This window comes from Pseudoliparis swirei, chromosome 22, assembly GCF_029220125.1.
Source record: "Pseudoliparis swirei isolate HS2019 ecotype Mariana Trench chromosome 22, NWPU_hadal_v1, whole genome shotgun sequence".
Classification (NCBI taxonomy): domain Eukaryota; kingdom Metazoa; phylum Chordata; class Actinopteri; order Perciformes; family Liparidae; genus Pseudoliparis; species Pseudoliparis swirei.
The window spans coordinates 6,013,264-6,032,204 of NC_079409.1; the positions used below are offsets into that span (position 1 = coordinate 6,013,264).

At 41.3% G+C, this 18,941-nt stretch overlaps 1 protein-coding gene across 3 annotated transcripts in view; it reads left to right on the top strand.

Moving 5' to 3' along the window:
• Nucleotides 1–269: 269 nt before the first annotated feature.
• LOC130212864 (lamin-A-like) overlaps nt 270–18,941 on the top strand; it is a 30,082-nt gene continuing 11,410 nt past the window's right edge. The window contains exons 1-2 of one of the 3 annotated variants that reach the window (XM_056444125.1): nt 270–442; nt 6,170–6,574. In XM_056444125.1, the coding sequence (XP_056300100.1) occupies nt 6,237–6,574 (338 nt within the window). In that variant the 5' untranslated portion in view covers nt 270–442; nt 6,170–6,236. Of the gene's footprint in view, nt 443–4,869; nt 4,986–6,169; nt 6,575–18,941 lie in introns of those variants that run through there. The other 2 variants (XM_056444126.1, XM_056444124.1) reach the window with 2 other exon arrangements.

The following is an 18,941-nucleotide window of genomic DNA, read 5'->3' on the forward strand; positions in this document are numbered from 1 at the left end:
GTAATATAAAGCAATAACTCTATGGTACGTATAAAAACTATGAGGATTTTTTTCGTTGCCTATTTTGTGGAGCCCCCTCAGGACTTGGTGCCCTACGCACAGCGCGTAGTGCGCGTTATGGGAGCGGCGGCGCTGCTACCACCAGTCTCAACCTCATCTCGGTCTCAATTGGACACTGCTCCAACGTGGCCGCCAGGGGGCGCGTGCACGCCGCGTTAATGAGCCAGACGGTCTAATCAGGCGCGTTGCGCTGCAGCTGCTGCTCGGATCAAAAGGAGTTCGTCCTCGCCGATTTTGTCCAAAGAACCAGAAAAAGCGTCCCAGTGGAATAAAACCATGACGGAGTGGACTGAGCTCGGGTTGAAAGGTTAACAGTGACCGAGGAAAGGAGGCGACGAGCAAGAGACGACTGAAGGAAACGCTTTTCCAAGGAGAGACGACGGTAAGACCGAGGGAGGAAGGAGGGAGGAAAGAGGAGAGAAGGGTGTTTATAAAGTGGACGAGCAGACAGAGTGTTGAACTAACGCTAACTCGTGTACAAATAACTGTTTTTGCAACGATATCTGAAAATTATATATATATATATATATTTTTTAAAATATATATATATGTATTTATATTTATTTAAATAAATATATGTTTATATTATATATATATATATAATATTTAAATCCATATTGTTTTAAATATATTTATTTAAATGTGTATATATATATATATATATATATATATATGTATATTACCCACTTGGAGGCATAGGTTTCTATTCAGCCAGTGGATGGCGCTTCGCCTCTTCTCTGAGCTCGAGGGGACATACCTGACGGCAGGGGGCGCCAGAGAGGCGCAGTGTGAAGGAGCTGCAGCGTCGTTCATGATGAAGTATTCAGACCCTTTAAAAAAAATAGTTTTACTTTGGTGAAATAAAAATGTCACAATGTGCAAATATTCAACTACAAGTCAAAAAACATTGAAATATTTTTGTTTTGTTACTTTTTAAGTACCTGAAACCTAACCTAACCTGTCCTTTTACTTTCGTGTTTGAACCAAACGTTATCTGTAAGTCACGTGGTAATAAACGTTACAGTATTGTGTTTTATTCTGAAAGTAATTGTAGCTGTCGAATATAATACACGAGTGCAGTAAACTTAAATATTTATGTCACATACAATAACTTTGTACTACTAGTATTGTGGTATATATATATATATATTTATTTATATATATTAATTTATATTTATTTATCTATAAATATATGTCTAAATGTATTTATTTATATATATATATACATATATTTATATTTATTTATATATAAATACATTTTTATTTATTTATTTCTAAATATATTTGTATTTATTTCTTTCTAAATATATTCATATTTATTTATATATAAATATATTTTAATTAATATATATACTTTCTGCCACTGATCGCAGCCACACTGTGTTGTTATTTTATTGTTCACTTCTGTAACATTATTAGTAGGATTGCTGAGCCCTCATTGGTTGAGGATTACTCGGCCTGAGTGAGGATTCTGCCCTGTTAACAGTTTCCTCTCTTTCCTCCGGGGACATTCACTTCCTTATGCGAGGGAAGGAATGAGGAGAGAAGGGACCGAAAAGGTCCTTCTCTCCAGTCTCTTTGTTTCTGTTTGGACACACACGAGAAACAAAGACAACACGCACTGTGTTGCCGGTCTCGGGCAACATGTAGTCCACATTATGGAAATGATCACAAATGAATTGACATAAACTCGAAGGCTGCCATCATCACGTTGAGAGTAATTTGCATGAGAAGCAAAAGCGATGATATTCTGACATTGTACACGATAGAAGTAGAGGAAATATCAAACGTATGTTGACCTTTCCTGTTTTTGAAAAGCAAACAAACAAACGCAGACCGAGCAGGAGTCTGAAGAACAGGCCCTTGTGCATCGGATCTAGATTTTATTTGATATCTGAGTCTTTTATTAATGATTAATGCACTTTGCAGTGATATCAAAGTGCGAGACTGTTTTACAATTATAGCCGAGGCACAAAGGACACTGGAGGACAGCTGCTGGGTTCTGAGTAACTGATTGGAGGTTTGTCATATGAAAGATGAACGCCTCTGTGAAGGGTTGCATTTACCAAAGTAGTCGTCTTTATTGTGCAACCATATCTGCAAATTATATTTATTTATATATGTATATATATATATATAAAAATATCTTTATTTATATATAAATATATTTACATTTAAATATATTTTATATATAAACATTGATTCATATTAATTAATATATATATATACAAATGTATTCATATTAATTAATATATTAATTTATATAGAAATATATTTATTTATATACAAATATATTTATAAATATATTTTTATTTATATACAAATATATTTATTTATATACAAATATATTTATATTTATTTATAAATATGTATATATATTTTATACAAATATATTTATTTGTAATATATTTATAAATGTTTATATTTGTTTATTTATATACAAACATATTTATATATATATATATTCTGTTCAGAAATGCGCTATGAAGGATGATGAAGAGGAGCAGTTCCTCAGGTTTGGGAACAGGAAAGGTGCGCTCACAGTTTATTGCCTACTGGAGTCGTCGCTCCTCTTCCTCCCCAGGTGATCAGCGAGTCAGTGGCTCATAATGGAGAAAACAAATCTCTAGATTGCACAACGGCCCTGCCTTTTGTTTCTTCTGCTGTCCGCTTGGAATGCTGTGAGAGCAGAGACGGGGTGAGGCACGGGGTGAGGCATGGGTGGTATTCTTTTTTTTACAATGGAATCTATTTCCAAAACGTTCTTCCATCCAGGGAATGGAGAGTAATTAATGAGCAAAGTGGGGCAAAAAAAATGATGTGGAAAAATTGAGATGCAGAATCTAATAGTTGTTGGAGAGAAACATGAATCGGCAACTTATTTATTATCATTAATCGTTTGGCTTTTGGCTTGAAAACTGATCCAAATGTTTGCTGATCCCTGATTCTAGGAACTTAAAAATGTTTTGTTGATTTTGGCGCCCCCTGTGGACGGAAGTAGTAGTGTTTCTGAGTAATTGACTGAAAGTTCTTAAAGTAACATGTAACAATTGTACCTTAAAATAACAGCTTGGAAAAAATTGTGCCACTACAATGACTTTTAATATGGCGATTTGCGCCTCCGCTATTGCCATCGGGGGTCTGTGGGGAAATAACTCCGCTATGTAGGATTCTGGAGCCGCCCGATCCGGGGCGGATGTACTTCGACATGCAGTCGATATGCGGAAACCCAAATGTTATTATATTAAATCAAATTCAATGCATCTGCAAGCCCCCAAAATGAACACATACACTACAAACAATCAAACCCACTCAAAACGAAGTATAATCCCCGGATCCCGACAGTCCCCAAAGTCTTTGCAGTCCCCCAAAACAAAAGTAAATGACTGCACGCGCACCCCGCCCCCCAAAAGCCGGCAAACAGCTGACCGACCAGGCGGAAACGTGGCGAGGCGCCGCGTTCAATCCCCGCGCTACTTCACCCTAGTCCGGTAGGTGCTGGCCCAGTTCAGTGTTCCTGCGCAGTCTTCGTATTAGCAGGGCTCTCAAGTTTTGAAGACAGGCAAGAGTGACATTTCCATCAGCATGTTTGGAGCGCGCCTGTCAGCGCGCTCCAAACAAAAAAAAACTTGCGTCACCTCCCCCTCGTCACCTTTTATAACCCGTGACACGTACAAATAATAACAATAATAATAATAATTATTATAATACAGGACAACACATGATCCCAACTCAATACAAGTGTATGCGAGGCTGCGTCTATCGTAACTGGGTATTTACGACACTGAAGTAAACGTTAAATACCTCAAAAACTGAAGGGGCGCTAAAAGGGAAAAACTACATAATGGGGCTTTAAATTAAAGCTTAGCTTTAAACGGAAACCAAATAAACTGGCTACTTCAGCTTTATATATATATATATATATATATATATATATATGTAATCTGCTTTTCTCCATTGTTTTAAATATTTTAATGCATTTTTAAAATTTAATAATGTTAATAAATAAGATCTAAAGTTGTTCCCCGAGAAAGTTTTCCCTCATTATTCCTTTTATGGTTTTCAGCACTTAAAAAGTTTTGCTCGGTTAGTCCCTTGAAGAAGAAGCTAAAATTGCAAACTCATGAGTCTTTAGAACGTACGTTGTCTCTTTAAATGTGAATAAGCCGAGTTTTAAAACCACAAAGTTAATTTTTGATCAACTATCATCAGATTTACTCTCTAATCTTGAGTCGATGTCTTCTGACCTTGGGACGCATCTGTTGTGATTTTATTGTTGACACACACACACACACACACACATCGCTAACCTCCATTTCCATTGTGAGGAGACACACACACACACACGCGTCTTTTCCCCCTGCATCAGAACTTGATTGGACCTTTTTACTTTTTAGAAACTCCACCCAGAGGAAATACATATAAAGACCAGAATCGGGTTGGTTTTTGGAGTGTCGGACATTTTAGACTCTGGAGATGACGCGAGGAGTTATGGAGTTATGTGGACTTTTTCTTTTTGCTCCTTTCGGATGTCACATCTGGTTTTTTTTCTTATTTATTCATTTTCTTCAAAAACCGCAAATATGGGCAAATAATGTCTTCTTCATAGCAGCAGCAGGGAGGAGGGGCCGATCCGGAGCTGCTCGGTGCCGCCGGCCCACCGGAGGGTCCGAGTGAAAAGAGAAGGCAAGAGATACAGCTCAGCAGCTGCTCTGTGTGGGTGTGTGTGTGTGGCCTGACTCCTCCCAGCAGCCCCACCCTCCCCTCTCATGCTCCTGCCCCCCCCCCCCCCCCCACACCTCCCTCCCTCTGCAGCAGTAGGTACATGTGCGGTGAGCGACAGCCAAGAGAGCAGTTCACACACACACACACACTAGCAGAGAGCTGCATTATTCAACGGATCCACTTCACTACGCTTCTCTGGGGTATGACACACACACACACACACACACATGGACAAACTTCTCATCCTGTGCTCTCGCTTCCACTCCTCTCGGCAGGCGGAGGTGGAGAGGTTCCCACACAGCGAGGTGAGCTCGGCTCGGCTGCTTGTTGTTAACTCAGTCGGCTCGGAGTTGGTTTCATTTTGTCGCGGAGTAATTTGGAAACCGGCTGCGGCTCATTTCACCGCCCGCTGTTCTCGGAGAGTGGAACATCCGACCGCTCGCCGCATTTCAGGAGCGCATAAGTGGAGGCTTCATTTATTCAGAATTAGGCCAGAGAGCTCTTGTGAGAGTGTGTGAGTGTGTGGTTTTACTCCTGGGTGTGTGTGTGTGTGTGTGGGGGCGACAACCCACCCACATGGGCTTGCACCTCCTTCTAGTAATGGGATGGACGGAGAAACCTGATCTGAGTCGGCCTCCCGCCGCTCGGGGAACAAATGGCGTTCTCCTGGCCGCTGCAGGTCAGACGTCACACCTGTTGAGCCTCAGCTGCGGCTGATGACGATCCTGATGCGTTCAGTAAAGTTGTTAAAAGGCCTCATGACGCTCTGAGGCTGGAGAACTATTATTTATTTTTTATGCTGTGATTTTAAGGATTTACAGCTTGAAATGTTGGATGAGTCCATTCAAGACTTCAGAGAGGTGAACTTCCTTGTTTCCCCTATTTGTTGAATACACCACTGCACTCTTTCATTCATTCTTCTATTAGCACTCACACACACACACACACACACACACAGCGGACACATGTCCTTATCGGGGCATCCTGCAGCATTAGTTGATGTTGCGCGTCAACACTTTGATGTTTTGTGAAAGCGGAAATGGCAAAAAATCGTTTAATTACATTTTTACAAAAGTCTGGGAGGAGGAGGAGGAGGAGGGAATGTTTAGACTTGGAGGCTGTGAAGAAGGAACGTTATCAGGAGCCCCACAAGTAGGAAAAAGTCTTAAAAATAAAATGAGAAAAACTGATCACATTCCTGTGAGACGCCTCTTCAGATTGATTTTAATGTCATTTAAATCCTGTGTTGAGGGAAGAATATATGAAGTGTGATGGATCCTGCAAGACGAGGGTCAGGGTTAAATAACGCCGTCGAATTCGAGAAGGAAGTTGGGATCCTGTCGTTGTCACTAACTCTTCGTCCCCTCGCCCTCCTCCCCTACAGCCACTGACTCACCCGCCCCCCCCCCCCCCCCTCTGCACCTCCTTGCTGAGCCATCATCATCATCACCATGGCAACCCCGAGCCTCAGCCAGAGACGCGTCGCCACCGCCATCTCCCCGACCCGCATCACCCGGCTGCAGGAGAAGGAGGACCTGTGCAACCTCAACGACCGGCTGGCCGCCTACATCGACAAGGTGCGCTTCCTGGAGACGGAGAACACCGGCCTGCGCGAGCGCATCTCGGTGTCGGAGTCGTCCGTCACGCACAACACGTCGGGCATCAAGGCGGCCTACGAGGCCGAGCTGGCCGACGCCCGCAAGACGCTGGACCAGGTGGCCAGGGAGCGAGCGCACACGCAGCTGGAGCTGGGCAAGCTGAGGGACGACCACAAGGAGCTGAAGGCCAGGTAGGAGGGGCATGGGGGAGGGGGCGGAGCTTGGGAGGGGAGTGGCTTCGCTACTGTGGGAATGTCACAAAGTTATGTCATCGTATATTATAGGCAAAAAGTACACGCTACATTTACTATTTTTTTGCATCCTTCTGAACACAAATAACTTAAAGCCAGGTAGGAGGGGCATGGGGGAGGGGGCGGAGCTACAGAGGGGAGTGGCTTTGTTACTGTAGGAATGTCAGAATGTGGTCGTTGCGACACACGCGTGGTACAAGTACATGTGATTGTATATTATAGGCATAAAGTACACACTACATTGCCTATCTTGTGCATCCTTCTGAACACAAAGTATTTAGAGCCAGGTAGGAGGGGCATGGGGGGGGGGGGCGGAGCTTGAAAGGGGAGTGGCTTTGTTACTGTAGAAATGTCACAAAGTGGATTCTTTGTTGTTTGGAGAACTGAGTTGAGACGAGAATGCGCTCCAGGTGACGCAGCGTCTGTGCATCACGTCCCAGAATCAGCCGCTGCAGGTTTGCTCTTGCATCTGTTTTGAAAAGCTCCAAAACGTTTCACCATCGTGGTTCAGAGGCAGCGGAACATGTCGTAACTCCTCTTGTTCGCGCCTGTTCTTCAGCGCCGCCCCGATCGCCGGCCCCGTAATTCCCGAAGCGCAAACTTCCCGACTGCAGACGGCATTCCTGGCTGCTTATGTTTATGTAAGTCATCAGTTGGCAGACGGTTTCTTTGTATTCGTAATGAGTCGGGCCAGGCGGGCTACGCCCTGAACACACACAGCCTGCTCGGTTACGCTGCTGATGACATCTCATTAGTGTTGGATGACAACCAACTGACCTGATCTGTTGCACTTCTTTTGTTGTTTAGTTTTTCTTCTTGTAAATGGCCTCGTTTTGGAGACGTTTGCTTGCTCTCAAATTGAATGGAACCATATGGCAATAAATAAAAGGTGTTTCTCCATGAAAGAGCTCCCAAAAAATCTCTGTGGATAATCTCAATTAACCAGGACATAAAATCATTGCTGTTGGGCTTTTATCAAATATACTTTTGTCTCAATATATATTTATATAATATTTAATTTATATATATTATCTATATTATATATATATATATTTTTCAATTTGTATTTTATTTATATATTTATATTTATAGTATATATATTTTATTTATTATTTTATTTATATATCTTAATTTAATTAATTTATATATATATATATATATATTAAAAAATATATATATATATTTGCACCACAGGTAACAGGAGAATGCTGCCTGGTGTTCAGAGGATCAATTAATGTGTAGTAATAACATATTTTAAATAATTTGTGTTCATTAGAAACATCTCAAGTGTTACATCCTGTCAAAGTTCATCAAGTTATCAAAAAATGACCAAAGGTCCCGTCGAGCCCCATCAAGGTGAGCCGCTGGCTGTGAGGTGACTTCAGGAGTAACAACACTTCTCTCTCCTCTGAGTCGCACACTGGAGCTCAGCGTTAGCAGGAAGTTGGCAGAGTGCATTGTGGGTGTTTCCCTCATCAGAGGAATGTTCACCTGGAGCCTGAGAAAATGAAATAGATGTAAAGTATTTGTTCATTTATTCAAATGTCAGACAGCAGCTGCTCCTCCACAGGCGGAACGGTGAGAGTCGAGAGGAACAACTGAGTGGAAAAGGTGTGTGTGTGTGTGTGTGTCTGTGTGTGTGTGTTGAGGGGTGTGTGTGTGTTCTAGCCCCTCCTCAGCCCCCTCCAGCTGCTGTGCTTCTCGTTTCCACTCTGCAGGAGCGGAGGAGGCGGAGCTCTCCAGGCATGCGTGGAGGAGAAGAATCCCTCCACCGGCCGCCTCTGTTGCACCTGTGTAGTGTGTTTGGCGTTTGGTTGCCATGGAGATGGCGTGGTGACTCACGGACTGACTGCTGACTCCCTGTAACAGGAAGTGAGGTTTAATAATAAACACAGCAGACATCTGCACACGGCGCGCAAGCTTGGCCATTTTCCTTGAGCCGGGTGGCGTTTTTAATCCTCTGGTGGAGCAGGTGTGGCGACGCACCTGCTCCACCAGAGGCGAGACGCACCTGTTCCTCCCCCCCCCCCCCACGACAGGGACCGGGGCCACATGTTGGGCCACAATGACAACTGGTCTCCCACAGCTCCACTGGTGACTCATCCAGAGAGGCACAGCACTGTGTGTGTTGTATGTGTTTTGAGGTGTGTATGTGTGTGTTGTGGTGTGTGTGTTGAAGTGTGTGTGTGTTGAGGTGTGCATGCTGAGGTGTGTTTGTGTGTGTATTGAGGTTTGTGTTGAGTTGGGTGTGTGTGCATGTTGAGGTGTGTGTGTGTGTGTGTTAAGGTTTGTGTTGAGGTGTGTGTGTGTGTGTCTAGAAGCTGTGTGTCTGGTCTTAAACATGAGCCCCCGAGCCACAGTCTCTCCTCCAACACGGAGAGCGTCTGGATGGAGCCTCGTGCCGCTGGCTGTGAAACATTTGTTGTGCGTGTGTGTATGTGTGTGTATGTGTGTGTGTGTGTGTGTGAGAACTGCCTGACCTGTGTCACTGGAAGGACTTGTTTTCTACATCCTTCATAAACGCTCCACCCAAGTCGGGAGTGTTTACAATCTACACGTGAATTATAATTTCACAGGTTTGATTTCTCACTGTCGCACGTGAGCTGAAAGTTATCGATCGACGGAAAGATTTAAACTCCTGCTTTTTTAAATATATAATAGATGAAACCAATATCCCCTATTGGACTGAGCGTTTAATTTGAAAATTATAAATAAATACCAAGCAGATGAATCCATGATGGAGTTAACTGTTGAGCAGAGCCATAGTGTCTTGTTCTTAAATATCATCATGGTTTCTTTGTGTATCTACCCCATCTTTTAAATATTTTATATATATATATAAAATATATAATATTTTATTTATATTACTGAATTTCAAAATAAAATAAAGATATTTTGATTCAAGGAAACAACCAAAGTAAGATGTACATATATAAGGGCTGTCAGCGTTAACGCGTTAATCTATGCGATTAATTCGGCCGCGTTAACGCGCTAAAATATTTTAACGCAATTAACGCAAGTTTTTTTTTTTTTTTTTTTTTTTTACCGTGGCAGTACGGTTTGACACTGTTTCCGTTTTTAAAACAATTATTTCTCCGCGAAAATAAGGAGCATAAATCAGTTTAACTCGTGGATGAATCAGTCGGGTTTCCTCCTGCTCCTCCTTCCTCCCGTCTCCCCCTCTGATACACAGAGGAACGAAGGGGCGACGTGTCGGGGGACGCAGCGCGGAAAGAACTCGACACACGAAACCTTCACCGTGATTTGTCAATCCGTTTGTCTGTCAACATTAAAAAAACAACCAATGAACACTCAGTAAATCACAAAGGACCTCCCACCTCACAGGTTAGGCTCATTTAGCAGCCTGTCAGTCAGAGAACCAGAGGACACAGCGCGAGGACAATGAGCCTCATTTCAGAGCTGAGATTGTTCTGGAATGTTTGATGTATAACACATGGGGGTGTGTCACATGCAAAATACTTTAAACGGTGAATTTAATTTATTTTGTAAAATGTATAAAATGAGCCCAGCCTCCAGAGGGTTAACGTGACATATTTGAATGTCAGTCAGTTACCAAGGCCACTGGTTCTGCTGTGTTCAGTGTTAAAGATGACAGGACCAATGGGGTCTCAATATACTTCTTTTTTTTTACTAATCTGATGTTTCACAAGAAACAATTTATCATCCACGATATTAAATACCTCGCTGGCACTGTATATGTAGGAGCCTCTTTGAAAACACAGCTCTGTGTGAAGTTTTGTCTTTAAAAAGAAGGAAAACACTTTTAAGCGCGATTAATCGCGATTAATTAATCGCAATTTCAAAATGTGCGATTAATTAGTTAATTTTTTTTAATCGATTGACAGCCCTAATATATATATATATATTTCACATCTATATATATCACACATATAATTCACATATATATTTCACACATGTATATTTATATATATATATCATTCACATATATATACAGGACTGTCTCAGAAAATTAGAATATTGTGATAAAGTTCTTTATTTTCTGTAATGCAATTAAAAAAACAAATGTCATGCATTCTGGATTCATTACAAATCAACTGAAATATTGCAAGCCTTTTATTCTTTTAATATTTAATATTTTTTTAATTGCATTACAGAAAATAAAGAACTTTATCACAATATTCTAATTTTCTGAGACCGTCCTGTATATATATCTCACATATAATTCACATATATATTATATATATATATATCACATATATATGTATATATACATCACACATATAATTCACATATATATATATATATATATAATTCACTGCCTCAGTGTCTCCAAAATGTGATTATAGTTTCTGACATCGAATCGAGAGTCTAGTTTATTTTATTTAATAATGAAAATAATGATTATAGTTAACTATTGTTAATGTGATATTATTCGTGCCTCGCACGTGTTTTTAAATTCTAAATCTTGAACGGGTCAAAGTCGGTCCGATAGGACGCAGGTCCATCTTCCAATCAGCGGGTTGGCGGTTCAATCCCCGCCCTAGTTCATGTGTCCTTGAGCAAGAAGCTTAACCCTGAGTTGCTCCCTGTAGCTGTGTGTTCGGTGTGTGTGTGAATGACACGTGATGACCTGTCGATTAAACGTCCGGACCTCTGTTCTGATCCGATCTGCTCTGGATGTGGAGCAGGTACCTGTGGGCACGGCGTGGTTCAGGGCGTGGTTCAGGACGTGGTTCAGAGCGTGGTTCAGGGCGTGGTTCAGGGCGTGGTTCAGGGCGTGGCTGCAGGTGGACGGCGCTCACCTGCCCGCGGGAAACAGGTTTACTTCTTCATCTCCTCTAATGGATTATAAGCGCTGTGACAACGTGGTAGAACGAGTCCAGGCAGCATCGGAGCTCTGCGGCGCGCGAGACGGAGAGCCGAGAAGTGTTAACGCGACACGTAGAGACATAAATGACATGCTGCTGTAGAGACGACCAACAACAGACGTTTACTTTAATTGGAGAACAAAGACGTCTTTAAGAAAAGGACCTTAAATTACTTCTGCTGTAATCTGGCGCGATAGAGAACATTACAGGAGATTTTTTTTGTTTTCAACTCAAAATTGTCTGGGAGCCATATGCCGTCACCGGAAGAGCCCTAGGTTCCCGACCCCTGATCTAGGCTAACATGGATGTGCTGAATGGCCGCTAGTCAGTAGTCGACTCTGTCGAGTCATGACTAGTGTGTGTGATAGAATTAGAGTTTCCATGGAGCTTTCAGAGCCAGCCAAGCCCGCGATGACTCACACATGGAGTAAATCACTTTAACTCGGTGGGACTCCAGACTCGCTCTCGCTCTCTCTCTCTCTCTCTCTCTCTCTCCTCATGCTTGCTCGCCCTTACTGCCCATAAAGCAAACCCACTGGGGATTGGGCAAGCTTGCAGCGTGACCTCAATCATCCCCTCGTTACCGTCTCTCGTTGGTTATGCAACAAGAAATGTTCCCGATTCCAGATCTGGAAAAGGGACTTGAAGCTGCATGGGGGGGGGGGGGCTCCTCCTCCTCCTCCGAGCTCTGAAACGCATGTTGATGTTCATTGTCCTGACTCAAAGGGAATGTCGAGCCGAGGTTTGTTTCCTCGTCACTTTCAGTCCGTTGTCCAGCTGACGTCAGCTTGGTTGTGAAGCAGTTTGCATGTTGTTCTCCACTTGTTGCCAGAAGGGTGGAGCTCTCCTCCGAGGACAGGGGGAGGAGCCAGAGAGGAGACAATGGCAGGAAAGAACCTTTCAAACCTGGGTTCTCTCAAGAACCATTTCCTTAAAGCGTTCTTCAAAGAACCTATAAAGGTGTCTCAGAGAACCATGTTTTTAAACGTTCTTTAAGGCCCCATTTCTGGTTCCACAAAGAACCTTTGAAACCTGGGTTCTTAAATAGTTCTTCAAAGAACCTATAAAGGGGTCTCAAACAAAAAACAATGCTTCTTCAGCAGGTGATGGTTCTTCGTAGAACCACAAAGCCTTTTAAGGAACCATTTAAGAACCGTTATTCTTCTGTGTGCACCGATGAAAAGCCAAAGCTCGTCACGGTCCCGTTGGCTCCACATGCTCAGAGCTAACGAGGAGCTCTGGTTCTGGTTCTGGTCGTGTTCTTCTCTTGTAACTCGCTGCAGCTGAGAGGCTGTGATTATCTGAAATCAAGCTTTCTGATTGGTTGAGAGTCACGAGGTGTACTGTATTCAGCCATAATGTCCGACAGCTGATGAGTGGTTAGCCAATAGGATCCTTCAGGTGACCTCATGACTCTAGAGGTCAGCCAATAGGATCCTTCAGCTGTGACGTCGTGCTACCAGAGAGAAGAAGAAAGTGAGACCGATGAAACGGGGGGAAAAACACTTAAAAATATACTTGTAATCTCAACGGAACTCACCTGGTTAAATAAAGGTTTTTAAGAAATCATGCAAGGAGGGACGACGGCCGTTTTCTACGTCTTTTGGTGCACACAAGCTTGTTGTTCTTCCCCTCTCATCGTCCGGCCGCTCCTCTTCATCGCCGTGTTTAAGGAGCTGTGTCAACAGAGGGACGGTCACGGCGTGAACGCCACAAAGAGAGAAGACATTCTTCTCTTTCAGTTTCAAATAACCATGAGTTTGACGTGTGAGGTCCTCTCCTGGGTGTGCCCCCCCCCCCCCTGAAGACGCTGCCAGCTGTTCCCGTCAGTTGTTGACTGTTTTCTGGGGACGCACAATCCCCCTTATTGTGTTCCTCGTCCCTGAAGGAACACAGGAAACAGTCATGTGCCCGCCTGTCATATTTATTTTACTGCACTTTTTATTTTTTTTGGGAGGGGAAGGGGGGGGGGGGGCAGTTGAATGACTCATTTGGAAAAGGACAGTTGACTTTAGGTAGCGGCTCCTCCCAGATATTATCTACAGTGTGTAGACTATTACTCTTATATATAATATATTATATATATTAAATATTTTAGATTGTGTATGTATATATATATATATATAAATATTTTGAAATTATATACATGTATATTTATATGTATATATATAAATAGTAAATACATATATATGCATATATATTAATACATATATAAATAAATAAAAATGCATATATATATATGCATATATATATTTAAATATATTGTTTTTTTGTAATTATTCTTTTTAATTTGGAAATATTGACAAATACAAATGGGTAACAAACCCACTTAGAGTACAGGACGTCTACATATATAACTAAACACACACACACCTGCATCCCTCTACCGAGTAAATACAGTCAAACATCACACAAGTACAATAGATACATAAACTAAATGATAATAGAATCGGCCAGGAGGCAGAAACCAGAGCGCCCACATTGTTGTTTATCCAACAGTCAAATGAATACAGGAATAAACTAGAACGGGCACTCGGTAGAGCGCATACCTTCGCATATCACAAGATTGGGCATTGAATTATGAGCATGCCAATTGAAGAGAAATTGACAGCGCTATGTTAAAAAGAAGATTTTGACCTTTTCATGACTTTGACCCGCTCGATCCCAAAATCTAATCAAATGGTCCCCGGATAATAACCAATCATCCCACCAAATTTCATGCGATTCGGTTTCATACTTTTTGAGTTATGCGAATAACACGCATACAAATAAATACACGGCGATCAAAACATAATCTTCCGCATTTTCAATGCGAAGGTAATAAACATGTCTGTTGTCGACTCACTTTCACGATCACTCAAATCACTGCTGAATTGATCAGCTGATTTAATTGATGTGCATGTGTGTGTAGCTTCATTTTATTTTTGATATAACTTCTACTAGAGTAGTTTTATAAATCTAGATCTAAAATGCTGCTTTTGCTAAATCATAGGGTTTGTACACAACAATATAATATGTATTTCTTTATTCATTCTTAATTTAAAATTCTGAATTGCTTGAACGTTGCTAAATATGTCATTTAAATGGAGGTTTTGTTTCCTTGCTGATTAATTACTTGGCTTCGGTCTCTCAGGTCTCATCTCGTCTTTTATTTGCAGTAATTTGGTTAATCTTGTAGAAATGATGGGTTTTGATTTTCCTTTTTAAGAGGCGTACAAAAACAAGCGTCCCCCTCAAGTCTGGAGATATTTAGAAAAGTCCTCCCCCCCCCTTAAAAAAAAAAGAAATGTTAATCTGTTATCGTAGCAGACCTGATGACAAGGCCTTGGTTACCGCGGCAACGGCATAGCAAAACGGGTAAGGGGGGGGGGTGCAGTGGGCTATTTTCTCTCTTTCACTCCGCAGGGGGGGGGGTCGTTTCTCGTTACCGGGGTGGACAAAGATAGCTGTGAGTCATCCTCGAGAAGCCGGGAGCCGAGCCAACACATTCCTCCTCCCTCCTCAGATTTCTCTATTATTCCCCCTCTTTCTCTTTTTTCTTTTTGCCTCTTTCTTTCTGGCATTACCATCCCCCCCCCCCCCCAGCCTCACCTCTCCTCTTCCCCATCTCTGTCAAAGGCTCCCATTTTGTCTTTGTGTCTCAAAATTTGGCAATAAAATTTGGCACATTTTACAGAATTTTTAAAAATAATGTCCCTTATCAAATATACCAAATTAAATGATTCTTTTTCCTGGAAAGGATCATTTGTTTTCGGTTGTATCTACATATAAGTCATGCAAATAAAAGACTGAGAATATATATATATATACTATTTATTTATATATTTTATTTATTTATATATATATATATTTATATTTATATGTATATATCTAAATAAATAATATATATAATTTATACATATTTGTAGATATTTATACATTATATATCTATATATATTTGTATATGTTAATATATGTATATATATATATATATATATATGCATGCATGCATGCATTTCTTTCCTGAGTGCAGACATTTGTGTGTGGGAGGAAATAATACAACTCAATACATAAAAAAGAAATACAAATGCAGCTTGCCAAAATTACACTTAATTTTGTGTTATTAATTCCTCCTTCCAGCGTGTAACCGGCCCAGCGGCTCGGAGGTCTTCCTCGGTCGCCTTGTTCTGCAACACGTTTCCTTTATCTGGATGAAACGGCTGCTGTTTTCTTTTTTTGGGGCTTTTATTTTCCTAATTTCCCAAATGTAATCTGCATTCGTTGGCTCATCTGTTGGCCCGCGGCCGTTCACCGCGCTCGCCGGCCTCGTGCCGACCGTGCTGGGCTGTAAATATTAATAGTGGGATTTGTTTGGGAAATGACTGCAGAGACGCCTCACAGGCTGCGAGGCGCCAGAGGAACGTCAACAGGAAGTCATTCTCTCGTCACACACTTCATCCTGCTTTATACAAACGGGCAGTCCACAGCAGAGTCCTCAAACACACACACACACACAAGAAGAACACGTGCTCGGGAACATACATGTACTGCACACACAGAACAATACAGGTTCTTTAAAAGGCTTTGTGGTTCTAGGAAGAACCATCACCGACTGAAGAACCATTATTTTCGTTTGAGGCATCATTATTGGTTATTTGAAGAACTCTTTAAGGAAATGGATCTTCAGAGAACTCTGGTTTGAAAGGTTCTTTGTGGAACCATATGGTGCCTTAAAGAACCCTGTTTTAAGGTTCTTTGAGACACCTTTATAGGTTCTTTGAGGAACCAGAAATGGTGCCTTATAGAACTATGTATTAAAGGTTCTTCGAGACACCTTATTAGGTTCTTTGAAGAACCCTTTAAGGAACCCTGGTTTGAAAGGTTCTTTAAGGCACCATAAATGGTTCTTCTATCTATGGCATCACTCTGAAGAACCATTTTCGGTTCCAGGTGGCACCTTCATTTTTCTGTGTGTGTATACACACACACACTTAACACACACACACACTTAACACACAAGGGGGGTACACACAGTCTTTGCAGCCAACACTCCCACACAGAGCAGACTCAAACATGCACAAACACACATGCACACAAGCGCTGCACAGAAATACAAACACACACTGGCGAGCTCTCACAATGAGACGCCACACACACTGTTGCTACGCCGACATGCAGGTGGAGGTATGACGTGTTGGAGTGCAGCGCGGACCATCCGGGCTTCATACTTCTAACTTGTCATAACCCGTATTCTCCTTAATCTGTGTGAAATCTGGAGATCTTACAATCCCTTAAAGTCCTTTTTGTTCAATTGATTCCCAAAAAATCTCTAAAAAACATATATATATATATATATCGTTACACTGGACAGGGTCACCGTGACGTCAACCATTGGTTTCGTGTTTTTAAAGTTTGATAGTCTTCGCCGCTGCCATCTTTGTTTTTGCAACCAGAAGTAGCACCAAGGGGTGAATGACGAGCTGTCAATCACCAGGTAGCCACGCCCCTAACGCACATCCTGCTTCATCCATTTGACTCTAAATGGATTATAATTTACTCAATGAACAGACTTGGAAAAAGCCATGAAAGTAGCGATTTAGACTATAAATACTATAGACTTTTTAAAGAGTCTTAGATATATCTTATATTATATTTATATATATATATTATTCATATGATATATATATTATTTATATATATATATATAAATATAAATACATTTATATTATATACGTATTTATTTATTTTATATAAAGTGTGTATATATATTTATATATATAATAAACTCTGTGTGTACTCAAACACAGACCTGCGTTTCTCTTCTTTTCTTTTTTTAAACAATGAGTCTTTTGTATAATTACCCATTTGAGTTCTCTCAGCTTGAATGCACATCTGTAAAACATCATGAATGTTCTCTGGATTTCATCTTATACTTCTTTTTTCTTTCTGCTGGACATGAAAGAGTTCGGTTCCTCTTCCTGACGCTTTCCTCCTCTTTCAGGACGCAGAATTGGTGTTTATCCACCGCACTAATACATTTCTATTTCTATTTATTTATTTAACCAGGAAATGCCTCATTGAGATCAAAAATCTCCTTTACAAGAGTGTCCTGGCCAAGACAGCAGCAGCAGCACGTCACACAAAGTTTATACAATACAACATAAAACATAAAACAGTGACAGACAATATATAAAACGAAAAACTAAATCACAGCATGAATAAAACCAAAACTAAGTCTCAAGCCAACACAACCCAGCTCACACAGGAGCACATACCGCCGTCATATAAAACATCGACAGCTCGATGAATTTCCCTCCAATATTTTCAATCTATTTTAAAACACCTAAGGAGACCGCCCGGAGACCCAGGTCTGTCTGCAGCAAATTCAAGCCGCAGGAGCAGCAAACTTAAAACCTCTTTTCCCCATTTCCAAACGGACGTGAGGGACGGAGAGCAAGAGGAGGCCTTGAGCAGAGGTCACAGAGCGAAGATGGTAGCTTCCAGGGTTTTCAGCTGAATTAGCGTCCAAAGATACGATGGAAGTACGTGGAGAATAGCTTTATAAATAAGGACATGCCAATGATTTTGTCTCCGGATGGACAGAGGAGTCCAACCAACCCTCGCATACAGGGAGCAATGGTGAGTCAGAGCCTTAAGATTCGTGATGAACCTCAATGCTCCATGGTAGACAGTATCTAAGGAGTGGAGACATTGAGAAGTTGCATGCATATATAAGACATCACCATAATCAATCACAGGCATAAAAGTAGCAGCAACAAGTCTCTTTTTAGCATTAAAAGAAAAGCAAGACTTATTTCGGAAATAGAAACCCAGCCTCACTTTCAACTTCTTAACAAGTTGCTGAATATGAGGTTTAAAAGAGAGAGTCATCAATCAAGAATCCCAGGTATTTATATGATGATACAGACTCAATCACATTGCCCTGAAATGAAATCATAGCTGGAAGGTTTAATGGCTTTGTTTTTGAGTTTGTAAACATCATCAACTTCGTTTTATCAGGATTCAACAATAATTTCAACTCATTAAAAGAGTGTTGCACAGTATCGAAGGCTGTTTGTAAGTGTAAGAGAGCCTGATGCTGTGTAGGAGCAGAGCAGTAAATGACAGTATCATCTGCATAAAAGTGAAAATTGGCATTTGGCACATTTTGACCGATACTGTTAATATAAATTGTGAATAAAAGTGGTCCAAGGACTGAACCCTGTGGCACACCTTTTATTATATCAAGAGAACTCGAGGTGATGCCTTCAGCCTGTACACACTGATCGGTTTGATAAATAATTTTCAAACCAACAGACAGTTTGTTTTGACAGTCCAATAGTAAGAAGTCTCTGCTTCATTACTGCATGATCGACAGTGTCGAAAGCCTTGGACAAATCAATAAAAAGGGCTGCACAGTGTTGTTTATTGTCCAAAGATTCAATAAAATCATTTACTACCTTTAACGCTGCTGTGGT